General features: G+C 38.2%; 1 protein-coding gene across 12 annotated transcripts in view; it reads left to right on the plus strand.

Annotated features, from left to right (window-relative positions):
- The window catches only part of PDLIM5 (PDZ and LIM domain 5), a 126,648-nt gene that overhangs the window by 59,653 nt on the left and 45,388 nt on the right, over nt 1-21,607 (plus strand). For 4 of the 12 annotated variants that reach the window (XM_064651929.1, XM_064651930.1, XM_064651928.1 and 1 more), the window contains exons 4-8: nt 11,447-11,489; nt 12,739-13,163; nt 17,738-17,755; nt 18,046-18,218; nt 19,602-19,638. In XM_064651929.1, the coding sequence (XP_064507999.1) occupies nt 11,447-11,489; nt 12,739-13,163; nt 17,738-17,755; nt 18,046-18,218; nt 19,602-19,638 (696 nt within the window). Of the gene's footprint in view, nt 1-11,446; nt 11,490-12,738; nt 13,164-15,773; nt 15,791-17,737; nt 17,756-18,045; nt 18,219-19,601; nt 19,639-20,255; nt 21,265-21,607 lie in introns of those variants that run through there. The other 8 variants (XM_064651937.1, XM_064651938.1, XM_064651933.1 and 5 more) reach the window with 8 other exon arrangements.

Consider the following 21,607-nt stretch of genomic DNA (forward strand, 5'->3'; position numbering starts at 1 on the left):
GGCTTCCTGAGACTGGCATAACTGTACTGTTTGTAGTGCTTCGGGACACTGATCTTTTTTTTTTTCTTCTGTATGCTAGTTGCATACAGATGAGTGTTTTTAGAAAGATATCAAAAAGTCAAGAAAACAATTACTCCCTGCAAATGTTAGGCAAAACTTTATTTCTGCTGCTTTTGAGTGTCCAATGCTAGTGTTAAGTCAAGTGTCCATTGAATTCAATAGTTTTGTGAGATTGCCAGAAAGACTGTGAGCTTGAAGAATAGCCATTTGACCCAGGTCCAAAAGATTTCTGATCAAAAAGTTTTTAAAGCCCTGTTGGTTTACTTGCCAGAACCTGAAGTAGCCTTGGGATTTGGCAGTCGCTCGGCAGTCATGCGTCAGCAGCGGTGCTTCCTGCGCTCCTGGCCAAGTCTGGATAAATGGAAAAGCTTGCATTTTGGAAAGTTTAAACATTTCTGAAAATGTTACTCTCCTTGCCTGCGAATTTGAATAGTATGTGAATATATTTGAGAGTGAAACCTTTGTCCCCCTTTTCAGAAAAATGTGGGAGGTTGTATGTGGTATTATCTGGATTGTGGGACACGCTTAATGGCACTTACTTAAAATCTTCTTTTGAAACTTGACAACATTGGGATAACAGAAGCAAGGTTAAGAATGAGAAAGAAATAATTTTCATCATTCTCTCTACTATGGGTTCTATATGGCTCAAAATCTGATAAAGTACCTAGAGATGCCCATTTTATCTCAGTCCACTGAGCAATCTGTGTCCATTTTTCATTATTTGTGTGCCAGGAATGATGTTGCTTGTCTCTATTTACACTTTTGTTTTTCAAATGCAGACTGGGTTCCACACCTGTTGCTTTCCTTTGAAAAACACATCTCTCCAACATGCATGGTTTATGATGCTAACTTGCAGGCATTCTTAAATTATAAAAGGATATGTGGTGATCTGTCAAGGGACAGTTGTCTCTAAATGGATTAAAAGAAGCTTACGTGGTTTAAATATGGACTATGCCCTTCATATACTGAAAATAGTTCTAGTTAGCTTGAACTGGATAAATAGTGTGAATATTTAGCACCTATGCAGGTAACTGGTTAGTTTCTCAATTTCAGATAGTTAATTTTGCACCTCTGTGCATGTGGGATGTAAAGAGTAGAAAAAGAAAAACAAACCTAGGGCAAATAAATACATGAACTGACAAGTGTTGTTAGATAAACTGTTCCTAAGCATCAGCCCACAGGAAAAAATGAGACACTGGTTAAATAAAACCTGTCCTCTACCATGCAAGTTCTCAGCTGTTGAGAATCAAAACTGTAGTGCCCTGACTCATTAACTCTTACTACCTTCCTCTAGTAAAGGGTGAAATGAGAATAAATTAATTTCTGGCTGTTTGGAAAATAAGTGTCTTCCTGAAAGATAGCAGTAGCATCATGAAAGTGTAACAGCATAAGAAAGATGGGATGTTTGGTAATGCTGGGAAAAGCAGAGAGGTTTTCAGGTACACAGGATATTCTAGAGGTCTGAAAAAATGCTAAATACAAATTGAGATCCATCACTGCAAGTTTAACTAGATATGTATCTGTTACACCAGCTTATAAAAAGGTAAGCGGTATCTGCAGACTTGAACTTATAATTAATAGCTGACTTTCACTGCTGCACCATTTTGAGGGCTTGTTTCAATCAATTTTTTTGAAAAGTTACTGCCTTTGAAAAATTCCAGGGTATTGTCAGTAGAAAGTCATTTCTGTGGCACAAAACCGCAAAACCCCATGAGGTAATAAAAACACATATTGTGCCTGTCAAACATTGCTCCGTTACTTCGGCTATAGGGCAAAACAAAAGTAATGTTTGCAGAATTGTGACAAATCCCAACAGGTTTTGTGACCATGAGATGTTTTGCATCTGTTTTGCATCAGTGATTAGTTGCCTACAAAAGCAGTTACTTGCTTCATATGCTGTAAGTGTGCTGTGAATGTTATCCTCTAAATATTTTGAGCTGAGGGGGATGAAAGGTTCTTTTTCCAAAACTAGACTGTGGGAAGGAAAAACTTGTTAGCTGGATCAGTTGGAGGCAGATGGGATTATTAATTTTTCCCTTCTTTCACAGTTGTTGCAAACAACAGAAGAATTATAGAACTGTGGTTTATGCACCTTTACTTAACCAGTGTTAGTATCCAGTATAATTGGTTCCTTGGCCAGCTTACTGACTATAGAAATTAACTATTTGAGATCACTGCTGCTTTCCAATTTGTCTTGCTTAGCTTTTGCAGTAAACAAAACAATTTATAGGTGCAGCTCATACTCTGGCAGTTGATCTTTGACTTCCCTTTCCCTTAAAGGTGTGGTGAGACCTGTTGGCCAGGCTAACTTGAGGTCTTGATGCAACAGTTGAAAGAAGACAAGGAAACCTCCAAACTGAAGTTGTTAGATATCTAAAGCTATAGTAGACAGCCATGTTGAGACATAAATAGCTTTCCTTAGCATGTTAGACCTGCAATACATGCTGCTAAGCCAGTGACCTTAAATATATAACCATATAAACAATACATGGAAATGATACGGTGCAACAAAAGCAAGGATCTGTAGTGGCAAAATTAACAGCTTCTGGCAAGTATATGGTCATTAAATTGATCCTGTAATAATTCTGTCATGTGATTTATGGTGCTTCAGCTCTGCTGTCCAGAGCCACTACCACCTGTGGTGGTGTCCTCTTTGGAGACAGCCTGTGGGAGCCCCTTCAAATACACCTGCAAGGAAGACTTGTTCAGCTATGTGCTGGCTGCAGTGCCCGTGGTAGTTTTTGTGGCAGTTTGCCAGTCAGGTCCTGTGCTCATGCACCTCAAGGATGGATATTCAACTCTTGCTGCTGGGGTGACATGGGAGGGAGGAAAGAGGTATGTGAGGGGCTGAATAGTAAAGACAGTTGGCTGGTTTAGTGGTGGGTCCCACTGAGAAGTCAGACAAATCCTTAATGATATTCCTGACCTTAATTGGAAATAATTAAACCCATAACAAAACCAACACAAGTTCATCCTTTTAAATAGATTTAGCATCATGTTTCTTTATTGGTGTCCCTGGCTTTTCTTGACCAGCCCCAGGCTCAACAATTTTCCTGACAACCATACAATTGCAGTGGGTTCTCTCCATGTCCGCATGGTATGGCTGGGATGATGTACAGCAGATGGAAATTCAGAAGTTGTAGGATTAGGTTGCTCATATTGTTCCCCTGTCATTGTAAGTCAATAAGAAGCAGAAGGTGTTAGGAGGCAGCTGGGATTTGGCCAAAGATGCCGGGACAGTGCTTCTGGAGTCTGGGTGGGTGACACTGCTTCCCATGCTGATGATCCTAGTGAAGGATGGGGCTTTTCTCTGCTATTGCTGCCTGACACCTCAGAAACAGTTTTTGTCTTGTTTGGTTAACTACACTTTTACTAACCTCCTCAAAATTTTTGGAAGCAATGAATGGGTGAGCTGCTTCACAGACGAGAGGTGTGCTTAGCTCCCATAAGGACTAAAATATGTGGCTCTCTAAATTGCCAGATTCTTCATTCGAAAAAAAAAAAATGCTCATTCCCACGGACATGCTTAAGGAGAAAAAAAAAATAAAAGTACCAAATAAGGACATGTTGGGGATGGGAAGCTGTTTGTGGTGAATTTCCAGCTAAAATAGATATGACTACACTTTTCAAGTTTCTTTGGGCTATGTTTTAAACAAAGGAGGTAATTTAAACATTACTCACCATATTGTGGAAAGAACTGGAAAAAATAATTCAGTGCTTAGTTTTGAATCTTTTAAATTATAACCTAGATTTGATGACAGATTGAAGTCAACATGAAGCTGGGCCCTTTTTCTTTTTTTTTTCCCCTAAGAATTTTGGAGGAGGGACTAGGTCTGCAAGTCATTTAGACCTATGCTTTTCATTAAGATGGCTATTTTTAAAGGTAGCTTGCTGTGTTAGAATTACTATCTAATAAGCACTCATAAAGAAAATCAAATGTGTAAATCATACTTCATTAAAAGCCCGGATATAGTTGTTTTATCTTGTTATTTGCACTTAGCTGTTATGTGGATACTCTTACTTAGCAAGACAGCTTGAGAAGCTTAAAGAAAAGAAAAAATCGAGTTTATAGCAAGACATAGCTGATAGAAATTATCTCTGGCACTGAAGGCAAGGTATAAGGAAGTCTTATATACAAGCCAGAAGTTTTCCTGTTGCTTGTGAGAAGCCACCCCATGACAAGATGGGAGTCCTGCTTACCAAACTCGATTATTTAGAAACGCTAAGCTACCACTTGTATATAGGCTGTTTATAACTTTTCTAGGACAACTGACAGCAGTCCGCCTTACAGGATTGTAAGGCATCATCCATACTTGGTACTGGGGATGCTTTACCTGCTTGGGCTCTAATCAGGGGAGTTGTGGGCAGGTATGTACAGACATGCCTTCCCAGTCCAGTGCTAACCATATGCATGGGATCTCCAGGTTTCTAAACCTTCTTCCTTCATGGAAGCAAGAAACTTGTTTTTAAAAGCCTCTGACAGCCAGAAGGTAAGTGAGATAAATTCCTTGGTATTTTTTCCCTAGCTTTTTGTTTGGTTTTTGGTTTTGCTGTAGTAGAATAAAATATTATCTGCCTGCACTTAAATTCTCTTTACAAATGCGTTTGGTAGGGTTGCCACAGACCACAGGAATGAGACTATGAGCAGTGGTTGTCTTTGGGAGGTCTTAAAAACAACTAATCCTTTGTGGGTAGGAATACCAAAGCAGAGGGCAGATTTTTTCTTTCCTAAAATATCAGCACTGTTTATTTTAACACATAATTATGATATCACAAACCTTATTTAAACTAAAGAGGGGGGACCTAAATTTGATTTGGCCAACTATCAAACAGACAGTAAAGCAAGAACATAATTTTTCTTTCTTTCACCTGACCTAGTGCTTCATTGTAATCTGGTGTGCTGGGGGAGTGCACAGTGTGAGGATGTGAAAGTATTATGTAGTGTATATCAAATGTAAAATGCTAACATGCACATTCTATTAATTCTCCCCCTCTAAACTTATTGAAAGTGTAGAAATTTTTTGAGAGTGACACACGAGCTAATATTCTCAGGCTGAATTTAATGAAATATTATCTCAATGTACTATTCTGACAAGACATAAATACCAGTATTCTCAAGAATACTCCATTAAATATACCTCCTCAAAGTACATCAAGCCCAAAAGTTATTACGTGTTTAAAGTGGTTCATGGGACAGAAGAGATCCTTTTCTGAGATTTCACATACAAACAGAGCACCCACAGAAACCCTTCAGTATTTTAATAATGATGAGACTACTGTGTCTCACACTGTTTGCATTTTAATCATAGAATCATAGAATGTCCTGAGTTGAAAGACACCTACAAGGATCATCAAAGTCCAACTCCTGGCCATGCATAGGATCATGCTAAGAATCACACTGTGTGCCTGAGAGTATTGTCCAAGCACTCCTTGAACTCTGTCAGTCTTGGTTCTGTGACTTCTTCCCTGAGGAGCCTGTTCCAGCACTCAACCACCCTCTGGGTGAAGAACCTTTTCCTAATAATCCAACCTAAACCTCCCCTAGCACACTTTCATGGTATTCCCTTGGGTCCTGTCACTGGTCACCACAGACAAGAGATCAGTGCCTGCCCCTCCATTTCCCCTCATGAGGAAGTTGTACCTGCAATGAGACCTCCCCTCCCCTCCGTCTCCCTTTCTTCAGGCTGAATAAGCCACGTGACCTCAAGTGCTCCTCATACGGCTTACCCTAAAGGCCCTTCACTGTCTTTGTATCCCTCCTTTAGATGCTCCCTTATAGTTTTATATCTTTCTTATACTGTGGTGCCCAAAACTGCACACAATATTCCCAGTGCAGAGCAGAGCAGGACAATCCTATCCCTCGACTACCTGGTGATGCTTTGCCTGATGCCCCCAGGACACGGTTGGCTCTCCTGCCAGGGCATTACTGACTCCTATTCAACTTGCTGTTGACCAGGACCCCCAAGTCCCCTCAGTTTAATATCATCAGCAAACTTACCTAGTATACGTTCAAGTCCTGCATCCAAGTCATTTTTGAAGATGTTGAAGAGCACTGAGTCTAAAATGGAGCCCTATGGAACCACACTAGTGACCATTTGCCAGCCTGATTTGATATGTCGTATTGAATAATCATGAGAATTTGAATTATCATGGGTTAACAGACTCTGTTTTGTAGGGTAAGAGGAGAAAGAATACATTTTTAATGTAAGAATTAGTTTGCAGAGGGAGATGTTAGTACCAAGACTCCTGGAGAAGTATCGTATCTGAAGTACCATTTTGCATCCCATCTTTTCTCTCCTGTATCACTGGTTTGAAATTGCCATTTGCTCCTCTAAGGAGGCAGTCAGCACTGATGTTTGCATTGTTTGATTGTAATTAACATTATTTGACATAATTTGGTATGTTCAACAAAAAGTAAACTAAAATAATAAACTAGAAAACAGAGAATGACTGATGAAATAAAATGTTGACAGCCATCTGTTGAGATGTTGGTAAGTATGATGACAGACTAGAGATTTGAAAACATTGTTATATCTCTTTAGGCAGAAAAAAAAGAGTCATCTCTTTTTTTGCAATGGCTGCAGCAGATTCCAATTTTCATTGAGTCATACTTAATGATAATTTTGCTACCTCCGCTTTTCCATGTGTTGGGATGTGGACAGGTTTGCAATCTCAAGGCTGCAGATGCATGTCCTGGCAAGATTGCTGGTGCTGATTTACCGACTGGTGTTGCCCGGGGTAGTGTGTCTTTCTACAAAACTGCGGGAAATGCAGTTGTATGTTATATTAGTGTGTGTAAGGAAACCATTTTGGATGCTGTATAAATTGCAACAAGAAGCAAGCTTAACAATGTTCTTGTTTTTCTATTGTTGTGAGTCAGAGCAAGGTTGGTAAAAAATTAATTATGTCTGTGATAAAGAAGGGGCTTGTGTTTAAGGAAAAAAATACATATATTTTGATTATTCTTTTTTCTGTGCTTTAAATTATGTCTACATTTATTATTATTCAGATAACCCCTAGTGAAAGTCATGACTTGTTATATATGTTAAATGTCTTCTGCTTGTCATCTTTATTCCATGAGTTGGCTAATTTATGAAAGGCATATTTAGCTTCCTGCCCTGTCTACTGAGCGTTCTCCAGAAATAAAATGAAGCTAACCAACAGAACTGCAGACTACAATGGCAAAACCACTAAAAGATCAGGTTTTGGGAAGGAAGATGTGACCAGTGGCTCTTCAGGGGTGTAGCATCTGCTGCCAAAACCTGTAATCTGATGATTGATCAGCTATGAAAAAGGAGTTAGTTTTGAAATGAGAGGGACAGGATGGGGAATAGGAAGGGAATCCTTCCTTTCTTCCATCCTTCTGTTAGAAAGGTTCAGTTCAGAACAACAAATAAAGTTTTGTGGAAAATTTTTCAGCTTTGGCTTCATTTGGTGGACTTGACAGTGTTAGGTTTATGGTTGGGCTCAGTCTTTAAGATCTTTTCCAACCGAGATGATTCTGTAATTCAATGAAGGTGTTGCAGCTTCTTGTATCTCACACCAGAGTTTAGGCAATTCTTCAAGTTACAGAGATGTGAAAACTGCACTGTTAATACCAGTATTGTGTGCTCCTCTTGTTTACAGAGGAGTTTATGTAAGCACAGTTACCTTCTTGTGAATTTCCCATCGATTTTTGCATCAGTCTTTTAAGCTATGAATACATTATAGTCCCTTGACTTAGGAGCAGAAGGACAGGGGATGATGGGGCTTTCAATGCAGTTCAGAAAAGAGACAACTCTGAAATGTCTTTTGGATTTTAGGTTCAGTGAAGATGTAGGGATTTACTGGCTGAGGGTTTGGGCCTCTGTTGCATGATTATACACACAGGACAGCTGAGATTTGTCCAAAAAAGTCCTGCCTTACATTGAACTTGCTTCCATAATGCTAATTATGAAGATAACAGAGTTTTCATTGATGATCAGTCTCTGCAGATGGTGTACTCCCTGCTGAAGCATGAAGAACTGTAGCTTTAGCTTTAGTAATTACAGAAGGGTTCTGTCAAATTGCTTGTGTCTTTTTTTTTTTTTTTTTAATGGGAGAAATACTTGGAAAGTGAATGAATAATAGGAGAATTTAAAGAATGAATAGTTATTGCTGGGCATATTGCTTACAGTGAAGAGTGGACTAATTCATTTTCCTAATAAGGCTGTGCTGGAAGTTGGAATGTTTTGAATTGCATTAAATGTCATGAAAGTATTCATCAGAGAGGAATAGCTTGTGGTATGTTTAGACAGCAAATTTTATCATGTTTGGTTGAAATGACCTGTTTACACAAGCTAAATATAGCTTTGCCCCCTCTGCCCCCTCCACAGAAAGAATAAATGACTTTGATGTAGAAGCCTGTGCAAAAAATTTGTGCACTTTTATTTTCAATATTAGTATATTAGTAAGTGATGGTTGCTGCATCTGGTTTTATTGTTTATAATAATTCCTATGAAGGTTGATACTGTAACCATTTGCCAAGGTCTTTTGTGTGAGTTGTTTATAATAAGCCTTTATACTGAGCTTTTATGTCTTTGCTTTCTTTGTATGTTATTGAAAGTATTGCATAAACTAGTATGCTGAACTGCTAGTTTTAAATCATTCAGAAAATATCATACTTCAAGCTATACTGCTTTTTTTAGTAAGTAGTAACAGGGCAAGTGTGTCATCTCATTCGGAAAACCTTTATCATCAGTTATTCATACGTTCAATGGGACCAAATCAGCATGAAATCCTAGTATGTTTAATTGCTAGGTGGCAAATTAAGTGCTAACAGCTACAAAATGTAAAAGATGCTGCAGTTTAATTATTTTTTGGCTATGCAATTTGGTGGTATCTATGAAAGTCTTAAAGGAAATAGCCCCGAAGAAGGAATTTTCTTAAATGTGTGTGTTGGATGTGTTTTGCTTTTCAGCTTGAAGTGTGCATTTCCTTTTGTACTGTCTTGTCTAACCACTGTGCATTTTTCACATTATGATCTTAGTGGCTCAGTTTGCTGGGTGAGCATTTTCTCTTTACAATACAGGATAAATCACAGATTTTAGTCTGATTATAGTCTGAAGTCAACAAGGCCAAGTTAAACTGCTTGAAGTATGTCTGGGGCACACAAATTTATGTCCTTGTTTCAAGTATGTTTGTGAGGGAAATAAAGTAACGTTATGTTGTCTGCCTCCACTGTTTAAAAGGAACATTTTGAACATTTTGGTTATCTAGTCTTTTTTTCACCCTTTCCTTCTTTTTCTTTTTGTATGACATTTTTGAAGATGAATTTTGAAAAGTGTGTTTTCAGGTCATCCGGTAATAACGGTTTAAAATAATTTTTGCTCAGTGCTGTACCGATGAATGCAGAGCAATCTCATCCATTGCAAACTCAAATATGATTATTTTGTAAAAACAAAAAAAAATTAGGTATGTTCCTTTTATAAGACTGAAACTCAAGGCCCAGCATTAGCAAAGAGAAGCTTTTTTCTCAAGCGTGAAATACGGTAGTTGGCTTCAATAATAAATGTCTTCCTACATCTTCCTGTTGGATCAACTTAATTAATACATAAAACATTTCAAGTTACTTTATTGGAAAAAACGTATATGTAAGATATGAAGCCAGATGCACGTTTCCTTCTAACTCTGGTCTTAAAAAAAAAAGAAAAGTTTCCATATGTATTGGTATTTTTTTTTCCTCCTTGTTGCTTTTGTTGCTGCAAATTGACAACTCTGCAATTAGGAGTGATTAATGATGCACCCTAGTGCTGTGGAGGGCTGGAGGTCAGGCTTTTCATAGGCTGCACGCTCTGTGGGAAAGGGGAGAATGGCCCTGTTCCCCAGAGCGGACAAAACCCTCTCTCTGTTGAGAATTGCTGTTGATGTGGACATAATGTGTGTCAGCAGCGATGCACAAGTGGTGAAGCCAAAGTGCAGAAGATGATCTTCTCCTGCTATGCATTTTTTTCCTTTTTTTTTTTTTTTTTTTTCCCTGTCAACGTAGCATCTGGATTATATGTATTTTGCTTTTTGTAAGTTAACTACTGAACCTGCAGCAGGATTCCTGTTGCTGGAATCTGATGAGCGCTGAGGGCCAAATGACTCTCAGGAAAGGAGTAAATATTGTGAACAAAATAGTAAAAAGAAGGGGAAAAAAATAAAGAGGACAAAACAGAAAATTAAAAAAAGGAGTGGTTAAAGGTAACAAGTCTGCCTAATACTAGCTCTCCATGTTCTCCTGGTAAAAATTGAAAAGCTGGTTTATACAATAGAAATGTTTTTAAAATTGTAGCCTTTGTTAGCTGATGTCCAATTAAATGAACCTTTTTACCTCCCTAGCAAATTATCTTTTGGAAATCAGAATCCAGCTACAGTTTTCCAGTTGTTCAAAAGCCATATTGGAAATCAGGGTTGTGTGATTTCAGGCAGGATACGATTGGTGGTTCTTGGATCATTAAGGGTGACTGCTTCTCTGAGCAGGCACCAAATATGGCCAGAAATGTTTTGAAATGTGTCGAGAACCCACTTTTTATCAGAACAGCATGAAAACACTCCAGTGTATCAGCAGCAATGTTTTCAAGCAAAACATTAATGTATCATATTTTTAATATATATTTTTAATTTAGTGTGTGCATGTGTATTTTTGCATACAAGTATACTCAAATCCGAAAAAAGCTAGATCAAGTAAGATGTCTTTTACCTGTAACACATTGCCATTTCACTTCAGGTGTAACAAAATCTATCAACTCTTTATCTACTTAATCATTTCCATTGTGATACTTCCTTTCCTTCCCACCACCCCATAGTAGTTTCAATGTGCCCATTGTTTGGGAGAAATTTTTTTGCCATCTACTGTAGAATTCAAGTGACATTAACCTTACTTTTGAAAACCAAAGACGGTGCAAAAAGTTTCTGTATTATTTAACTTGCTAAGTTCCTCAGAAGGGTTTTTGTTTTTGTTCTAAAAGGAAGCTTTCTGTTTTAACCCTGTATATAGGTTATGTACTATTTAAAATGCAATTTATCTGACCTGAGCTTTTGAGTTATTTGACAGAGTTTCTTGTGAAAGGATAGAAAATAGCAAGCAAATTGGAGCTGAAGTCTCCTAACTGGTGATAGAGAATTATGAATTTATAAATCAAATAGTACTTGATGATAGATGCCAGAGTTCTTAACGTTGTATCTGGACAAATTAATTCAGTTTTGTTTTTCCTTTTCTTTGTGTGAACATCAGTATTCTAGGTTTAACTTGAATAGTTCATTTATAGGAAATAAAATTAAATATTTTGTATATCTGTGGATGGACGTGGTGAGGTGGAACAGGGAAATGCTTAAACATTAAAGAATTTGGGTTTTACAATAATGTTTGTTTTTCCTCTTCCAGAGTGGCTTCTGTACAAAAACCCGATCTTATTAATGTGCCAAAGGTATGTTCATCCTCACAATGAAGAAATGTAGCATGTGGCACTAACTGATATCCATCTATCCAACTCTGTTATTGATAAGCACTGTCATTCAAACTTTCCTTTCAGTATAAGATGCTTGTTTTCCATGTGTTACATTAAGAGTATTGCAGCATTTGGATCTTTTTTTCTGCTCCTAAAGAAAATGGAAAGACCTGGCAAATGATTATCCAAAAAAACCCAAAAAAGAGTGAATAAATGTTATCTTCCAACTCTCAGAAAATTTGTTTTAGGAAGATATTTCTGATGTTTTTCCCTCTGTACCTAAGAGAGAAACAGAGTAGGCTTTATTTTGGTGGTGATTTCTTTTCTTTGTTTTTGGGGATTTGTTTGTTTTAATGGACACTAAGTTCTTTCTTTGTATTTGAAAGAAGCTTATCCAAATACTACAGTTTCAGAGAACAAGTCTCCTCACTTTCCTTAAAGCCCTGGAGAATTATTTGTTCTTGAATTCTTCTAATGTTTTGTTCTATGCAACAGTTTCAAACCTCCCTTGAAAATACTTATAAATAGCCTGTACTTTAAAATCCTTTCCACTGACCATAAATAATGTGTAGTATATGACTGTTCTGCTGACCATGACTTGAAAGGCCACAGTTTGGGAACCACAATGTTAAAATGTGGATCCCAGCACAAAAAACCCACAGAAACCAAACCTGCGTTTTTTGAATATATTAATCTGACAAAGGTATATGGAGACATTGGGGAACACCGATGTGCCCTAGTTCTGTTCTTAAGGATCTCACCAACAGATCAGTATGTATAGTGTGTGTGTACACATGCACAGTCCATTCGTCTATGGGGAACATGCATATCTCAAATTGGGTTTGAGAGATGGAATATGGATTTTTATAAAAAACAGTAGTTTTTTTCCACATGAGTTACCCACTGGGTTTTGCAATAGAGAGGTTTTTCAGTTTCTCTTGAATTTGATTTGTGGGGTGTCTGGTTTGGATATGATGAGAGGGGTCAGCATCGCAGAATTTCATATTGATTGTGTATGTTTGGATCGTTTCCTTTCCTAAAATGCATGGCTTGGATTGTTTTTCCATACATTTTATGGCTTCAGTCTTGATAAAGCTTGCTTCTCTGCTTCCCTTTTTCACGCTAGGTGGGTTATCTCCTCTGAGAACAGTGAAAATCCCCGCTGAGGAATGTGCATGCGTTTGGCGTGGTTTTGTGTGTTTCTTTTTTTGTTTTTCATCTCACATAGGGAGAACCTACTGAAGTAGTTAAGCCTGTGCCCATTGCCTCTGCTGTTGCACCCAAAGTCACTGCCACAGCGAGCGTGGCTTACAATAAGACGCCAAGGCCGTTTGGAGCTGTAACCTCCTCCAAAGTCACCTCCATCCCATCACCGTCCTCCGCATTCACCCCGGCCCAGGCGTCGGCTCCGTCGCTGACGGCTGCCGCCCCAGCCCCGTTTGCCGCGCCCGGACTGCATGTTCACACCAAGCCTAACCCTGAGCAGCGGTCGCCTGTGCCGAGCGCTGCTAAACCTGCAGTTAATGTCCCATGGCAGCCCGCCGCGCAAAATGCTGCCCCGAGCGCCTCTGCCGGTGACGGCGCCCAGGATGTAGCCGAGGGGCCACGACGAGGATTCAGAGAAAACCAGGGGGAGAGTAAACAGCAAAATGGGTAGGTGGGATTTTTTTTTTTGCTGTGAGGGTCTCTCCTCACAGGAAAAAAGCTGGGCTTGTTTAAGGGCTGAGTAAAACACAACTCGGAGAAGTCATTTAACTGCCGGAAGCAAATCCCTCAGAAGGAACTTGCATTTTAAAAGAGATGCTTCAGAGGGCCAAGCCGGACTTTTGGTGATGATTTTTCTCATGAGTGATATATCAGTTTGCAGAGTGTCATGGCTAAATTGAACAAGGACCACAAAATGCTTTACACAATGTGTTCTGGACCTTACAGCAAGCCTGGTATTAATTTCAGTGTCCATGTCTTACTGTGTATTTTGACGCCCAATACAGTGACTGAAAGCAGCAGGCACTTAAAAATGCAGAGCAGTCTGTCAAGAAGTGTCAGTGGGTACTAGGATGGCTGGGAATCAGATGCTCTGAAAGACCAACCGTGGCCCTGGCAGAAAAGGTGGAAAAAGGTCCCAGAAGGGAGGCAAAGGGACAGATGTCTCATTACTTCTCTGCACAACACAGGAGAAACTTTCTAAGATGTATTCAAGGATGTTGTCAGGGTTGAGCAGATTTTTCGCAGTGCTATAATGTAAATACCTCGACTTTAAATTTTACCTTTACCTTTAAAAAGCAGTGCATATTTAAAATTTGATTAATTTCCATATTCAAATAATTGTGTACGTTAAAGTGGATATTGGAGACTGAACATTCAAGGAACTGTAAGCCAGCATGAAAGGCTTATACTATACCTGGCATAGCACATAGGCTAATAAACAATAGATTAGTAAGTTAAATTGGGCTCAGCAGCAGTCCTAGGAACTCAGACCTGCGGTAAGGTTTTTGGCTGGGGATGCCTTCATCTCTCCCAGAAATTCCAGGGCAGGGTTTGGGTGCTGCAGCACCTCAGGGACTGGATCCCAGTGGCTGCTGTGCTGTGGGAAGAGAAGGAGGCTGAGCACAAGCAGTCCCATGCCAGCTGGCCTCTGTTCCCAGCAGCAGTGTCCAGTAGGTTGAATCACATCATAAAAAGGGCAGGAGAGGAGCTGTAGGTTTCTCTGCAGCCTTAAGGATTTAAAGCCTGGGCTAAAAACCTAAAAGGTGTGGTTACTATTTGCCATCCCGCAAATGAAAGAGGCTGGAAGAGTAGGCCTTGTGCCTCTGTCCTCTGATAGCCTCTCAGCATATAAAGTATATGAAGAACCCTACATAAAGGTAAACATCCATGTCAACTAAAATAATGGATAAATTGCAGTTTGAGTTGAGCTTCTAAACTTCTTTAGGTACCTATTCCCTTTATATTTTAATATGAATATTTTCCATATGTGGACTCATAAAATGCAGTCCATATGCATTTTATATCACACTGTAGTCATGGTAACTTCCAGCCCTTTCTTAAACAGCTGGTGGCAGGAATCCACTCTGCATAGAAGTGAGTGAAAGTATGAAGTGAATGAAGTATGAAATCAAGAGATTCCAAGGACTTGCTCAATGCTGGTAGAATTGTTGAATACACTTTAGCAAACTGACTCTTATCTTTCCAGGAATAGTGTTTTAACAAATAACTGTGTAAGGAGTATTCAAAACCAGCAATTAGTACTAAAAAAGAGGAACAATAGCAACAAAAGTAGGTCTCCTAAAAGGAAGTGCTGCAGGCACAACCAAGATAGGATGACTGGGTAAGCACTAATATGTGCCCTACCTTACTTAGAGGATGAATAATACCTACAAAGAGGATGAATAATCACAGCTGAGAGGTGAAGAAATCCCTGTCTCACTGTCAACCTTGCAGATTTAGTTTGGGAAAGCTTGAAAACATTTTAGAGCTGTAAAAACCTACTTTACTTTGCAATCTTTCTTATAATAGTGTGTTTGGGCTGTCTAACTGTCTTGCAGTCCTAAGGCACGAAACAAAAACAAGCAGACAAAAGCAACTAAGATTGCATTAGTCTACTGCTACACTACTCTGTTTTATATAGAAAAAATAAATTTCTACAGCAATGTTAAACTATATCCCCATTTAAAATTGTATCAGTGGCATCTATGAAATATCAGAAACACTGAAGTCTGAAATAAATTCCATTTTGCTTCTGTGTTTTACATGATACGTTTTCTCAAAACAAACAAACAAAAAAAGCAATTTGTATCTTGTTCATAGATGGCAATGCTGAGCAAATGCCGTTCTTCAGACAAGCACCTTGTTGTACTCACAGTTTCCTCCCTTCCTTTGGCTTCCCTCAAACCACATTCAGGATATAAACTATTTAACTTCACTTCAGGATGGGAAAGGAAGTTTTGTTTCCCTTGTTTAGTCCTAGCTTAGAAAGCAAGTAATTTGTCTTCACTGGACTGTGTGCAATTGCATTTTTATCAAGACCTTCTTGCTGACTCTTGCATGAAGATGTGCCTGCTGCTTAAAACAGGTAAGGTGTTCATAGACTTCACTCATTTTAAGTGCAGGTAGGTTAAAATTTTCCCTTGTAGGTTCTCTTGATGATTGTAAGTTTGACTTATGTGATATATGGCTTTACCAGAGCTTGGATTTGGAAACTCCTGTAGTATTTTGAGAAGCAAAGAATGAATTAACACATCAAATACTTTTTTTCCCTTGCAGATAACAGCAGCGAAAAAGTTAGTATCAACAGCACTGGACTTGAATTATGGTCATTTTTCCTGTTGGAATAACCAGCATGTATTCTTGTTTTGCAAAATTATAGCTCTTACAGAGTTTTATATTTAAATTTTGCAAAACAGCTTCAGCTTTTCTTAGTGTAGTAGATTATTTTGTCTGCATTGGACATGATGTGATTTTGCTTTTCACTGTACTACATTTTGCAGCTTATTTTTATTCTACAAAACGTTTGTGTGGTGTTTGCGTATTCTTGGTGCATTTATGGCTCATTGGTGTTGGTAATACAACTAGTAAATGGTGAAATACAGTATAAAAATAACATTGCTTTGAGAACGGTAGAATGAAGGACTGGATTCTGAATTCATACAGGAAAAATAAAACTAGCATCCATATACTGTGATTTTTGCATATCAGGATGTTAAATGATTAAGGTTTTATTGGCCTTTCCCCCCTTGCCTCAAGGCTGAGTTAAGGGAGAGCCTGTCTCATTGAATTTTCCTTTGTCTCTGGCACCACCTTGTTGCCTCAGTAAGTAATTACTAGTAGACTCTTAAGCCTTAAAGAGGGGACCAGTAGGATTCACAAGAGAAGTCAGCAGGATTTTTCCTTTCTATCACTTTCAACAAATGTGAAAGACTACTTATTTCACTGAGGTAGTTGCTAGAATGCAGTAAACTGCATGTAAATAATTACATTTTCATGTATTCCACACCTTTAACTACTGTTTTAATTTTTAGATTTTATTTTTTGCTATTAACTCTTTAGATGCTTTACTTAATTTTTCTATGTACTTTTTGTTCTCCATCCTGGACATACCACTGTCTTTGTTTCTGTACCTCTCTCTCTGATGGGAACTTTGATGTGTGATACATGTACCTCAATAATGCTGTGTTTCAATAAATTCAGTGTCTTGATATAATTTTGTATCATATCTTCCACATTCTTTCAAGAATTAAGTATTCTTGTAAGTATTTACTAATGCATTCCATTGAATGGAACTAATTCTTACTTGTTAACAGTTAACTTGTTAACAGTTAACATAATTTTCACTCATATTTTCCACCTTTCTTCACCAGAAATAGTATGGACATTAAAAGTACAGAGAGGAAGTAGTAGCAAAAATAAAAGGGACTTTTAACATTCTGTTGAGTTTTTGGTTTAAAAACTTTTGGTTTTTAATAATTATTGGAAGTTTTATGTTTTAGGAGCTAGTTTTGCGCAGCTTTTCTCCTGTAAATTATGTAAAAGTAAACGTACACTTAGAGGGTCTTAAAGATGAATACTTTGGAATAACAAATGTAGAATTTAGGAGTAACTTATATAGTTCGAGTCTTCTGTTCCCTTTCCTAAACTGATCAGTGCCATTACATGTTATTTGTACCACTTCCTGGAACCAAAGCTTTAAAATCCTTGCAAGTCTGCTAGTGCAGGGAGAGATAATAGCATGTAGATTACTGTAGGGAAAATTGCCAGGTGAAACAATCACCCTACTTTATTGTCCTTCAAAGAGGGTATCTCCTTATTGTGCTCATTATGCTTTCAAATGGCCTGGTTCTGATCCAGGCTTTGCCAAGTGCAAAAGACTTGGTGTGTACTGTGTGACCCTTGCACATGCACACAGCTGTGCTTTACCTCTTGTCAGCCAAGGGGCACCTGATCTGAACAAGGTAGACTACCCTGCTATACCAAGGCAAACTCCCCTCTCATCCCTGTAAGGAAATCCCTGTGAGTTTCATTTAAGTATGGGAGTTCTGTGGTTTTAGTGGTAGAATGAGAATATCACTATTAATTGGATTTTAATTCCCCTTTCTCTCAAAACTAATTCAATACAATAATTAGCTGCACTTCTGTTTCACCTTTCTGACTTTATTTCATGTTTTCTTTTTCTCCTTTTCCTGTTTATGGTGGAAAACTTTCTCTTGCTGTCTTACTCTGTCATCACCAAGGAAAAACCCACCAAAACGGTAAAAGTTTAAACATGTAAATGTCTCAATAATACTGTCTTTTACTGTTTCAAATGTTCCATCAGCGAAACATATTTCATTCAGCTTGGAGTGATTATAAAGCTGTGTTTGGTTCAGAGAACTAAATCTGTGTTCAGGCGGGCCTGAACTGCTGCACTTCTGCCTTTAAACACAGAAGCTGCCTTTAAACGCTGTGAAAAGTCACAGTTCTGCCCGTGTCTTTGTAGCTACCCAAACCCAGGTGGCCTCTCAAACTTTTTGCTCACTGCTGTCTCTTCTGCTTGACGCAGCCCCCCACGGAAGCACATCGTGGATACCTACACGGAGTTTTACCACACCCCCACCCACAGCGATGCCAGCAAGAAGCGCCTGATTGAAGACACGGAAGACTGGCATCCCCGGACAGGCACCACCCAGTCCCGCTCCTTCCGCATCCTCGCCCAAATCACGGGCACCGATCATAGTGAGTGGCTTGGTTTAAATGAAATAGAAGTTAATGGTCTTGGACAGATAACTGTTTAAAAAGCTGGGGGTGAGGGGAAGTATTAAAAGGAAAATATTATTGTAAAACTCCTGCAATCGCTAAATAGCTCAGGATAGATACATTACTGGACACTATTCCTGATTAAGTTGAATTAATACATTCTAGGTAAATCTTAAAATTTCCACTTCTACTCCTAAATATGTTGACAGATATGTATTTGTTGTTTCTTTTCCCCCCTGTATTATCAAAATGGCAACATTCCCGTTCAAATTTTATGCTTAAAAAAATTAAGTGTTTTCTGGTATGTAGAAAGTCTTTGTCAGGCATACAAAAGTATGTGAAATGCAATGATTTAACCAGTCAGAAACACAAATCCATAGTTCCTCAGTTAATCCCGAGGTTATGTTTCCATCCTCTCCTTATGCTAGTGTGATTACATGCATTGGTGGACTGGAACAGGTGATGTGGAGAAGGTCATTCCCAGTCATATAATTTTATTGTAGAACTTCAATTTCATGTTATGCTGTCAGCTATAATTCACTGGATGAGATTTGTGATTATTTCATTATGCTGCTTTTCATAGTTAACGCTGTAATAAAGAGGGCATTGAGGAAATTGGACCCCTTCTCTGGGGGCAGATTTTATTAAATCCACTGTCTCTAGAAACCAGTGATAACATGTCCCCAAATACAGATTCTTGTCCATGTGTGATAAATAGTCTGAATTTGGACAGTTTTCTGATTGTTTTGTTCTAGCACTGTATTGTGCTAGTCTATTAACAGATCATTGTCTATGTTCCATTCTCTTCATTGGTCCTTGTAAAGGCAGAGTGTGGACCTGAACATCAAATAACATGTTATCCAGTACAGATGAATTTATCATGTTTACAAATGCTGTAAAAAATAACTGCAACTAGATTTGCCAGTCTTTAAATCAGGGCTGGGAATTTACGTTATTCCTTGTGCAGACCTCTAGAACCTTGATGGGTTATAGCCTAACTGCAAACAGATGCTTGGATTATCACCTGATATAAACCCACTGGATGTTTGTCCAAAAGAAATGCCTCTCAACTTCCATTCATCTTCACCTTCTCAAATCACCTTTCTTGACACCAGCATGGAGAGAGGGCCAAGGGAAAGGGCAGAGACCAGCAGAGCCACTTTTCAGCAATTCTACTATGAAAGAGGCTCTTGAAGTTTTAGACATAACTCATGTTCATTGAGGCATATTTAGAATCAGAGAGTCCTAACAAGTGTTGTTGTAATTTCCTGTGGTGAATGTGTTGGTACAGGAGAGAATCTCAGTGTGGTGGTACAGTGTATTTAGTGCCTCAGAAAATAAAAATTTTCTGTTTTATTTCAGTGAAAGAACCAGAAAATGAAGCTGCAAAGAAGACTAAGTGAGTTGATGTTTTACATTTTTATTACTTTAATACTTTGCATGTCTTAATTCTTAACTTGTAGTGTTTGGTGCATTTGTGTGACATCTCAATGTTTTTAAAATATTGCTTCTTTTTTGCCTTTTACTTCAGCATGTAAAAACCAAGATCTTTTTCTCCAGAGACAAACCTTTTTAAATCTGTTGGTGCAGTCCAGTAGTAAAGTTTGTGCAGGAGTTTGTGCAGAGATTTTCTGTAAGCTTGGACTGATTTGGTTGTCTGTATGAGGTCAGCTTGTTGATGTGTTTTCCTTTTCCTGAGTCTAACCAGGCGTTTTTGATTTGCGAGTGTTCATCAGATTGCAAGGCATAGCTGGAAAATACTGTCGTTCTGGACTGCAAATGCGGGTCACCTGTCTCCTTGCTTTGGAATAAGTGTTATTCAAAATGAGCACCAATCAGCAGCTAAATCTAATCATTCTTAAAGTCGAGACTTTGACTAACACTGGATCCAACTTTTTGACAGAGAGGAAAACAAAGTGATAGGAATAGTGCATGGAGTTTGCATGCTCACTTGTGAAACTGCTTGAGACAATCTTTCTTTCTTTCTTATTTTTCTTCTATCGCTTCTTTCCACAGGGAAAAGGTTCACAGCCACGTCATTAGCCCCAAATATACAAAATTACGTGACTGGCACCATGAAGTCTCAGCACGTGTTCTTAATGTCCAGTGATCTTACCCAAGTTGCAAAAGCAAAACACAAACACTTCCTTCTTTTCTTCTTTTCCATCTGCTTTGCAAAAAAAAAAAAAAAGGAGAGAAAAAAGAAAACTTATTTCACTAGCCTTTCTGCGAGAGAAATTCTAGCCTTTTCTATACTTTTCTAACACTTTCCTACTGACGTGTAAAAAATGGGATGAAAATGTTTTTGTGCTAATCATTAGTTGACAAAAAAATACATATTTAAAACAGAACAACTTGGGTGGCTGAATCTTCCAACGTGGGGGAGGAGATGGCTGTTTCAGTTATTTTTTTTTTTTTTTTTGCCTGAAAGGAGTCATTTGCATTGCTGAGTTTCAGTTACTGTAGGCTGTTAGAAAGCAGAAAATTTTGAACAAAAGAATAAGAAATTGTATTACCTTGATTTTGGGGCTGGGGGAAGAAGATGAAGAGGAACTGTATGCACTTATTTCAAGCTGTCATACTTACCAGGACAATTATTTTGGGTTTGATTAGCAGGTCAATTTTAGAGTGGTTGTAAATGTTTTACAAAGTACAGCAAGAAGACAGACTGCTTTTAAGCAAAGAAAAAATAAATTAAAAAAATATATTCCAATGTTGTGAATTGAAGTGAAAGCTCAATATAAGGATTCTGCTGCTTAGACTAGTAATATATTCATGTTTTGGAAAACTTAAAAAAAAGAATAATTGAGCAGAATGTTGCTGTGTACCTGTAAGAGCTTCAACACAAGATAAGACAGTAGTATTTATTTATTATAGAGTGAAGCTTATAGGCTTTCTTGTGTTTATAAAAACTTCACAGCCCTATGGTTCTCCTGTAAAATAATGTATTATAGTAGCTACACATTCATTAATTTATGCATTCTGAAGCTTGAAGAGTATTTTAATAAAAGTTGCTTTTATCTTAGCTCTGTCTGTTTTTCTTTTGAGTCTCTTGGACTCCTTGGATAGTCTTCTCATGCATGGAGCTGAAATTTCGTTGCACCTTCACAGGTTATAGGAAGAGAAACAATTAAATCCCTGCTGCATACTAGAAATAATCTGAATTGTATAAAACTATCACAGGATTAGAGTTCCTGATCATGTTAAAAATGGGGTATGTGTTTGTGTTGTCAAAATCAACACGAGACTTGCAGAAATCAATAAAATTATTGACCCATTTGGGGGGCTACAGGAGTAATTCTTCTTCTAAATAAAACTCTCTTTTGACTTTTGCAGTGTTTATTGAACCGACTAATGTTTCAGACCTC

Source organism: Pseudopipra pipra, chromosome 4 (genome assembly GCF_036250125.1).
Source record: "Pseudopipra pipra isolate bDixPip1 chromosome 4, bDixPip1.hap1, whole genome shotgun sequence".
Lineage (NCBI taxonomy): Eukaryota > Metazoa > Chordata > Aves > Passeriformes > Pipridae > Pseudopipra > Pseudopipra pipra.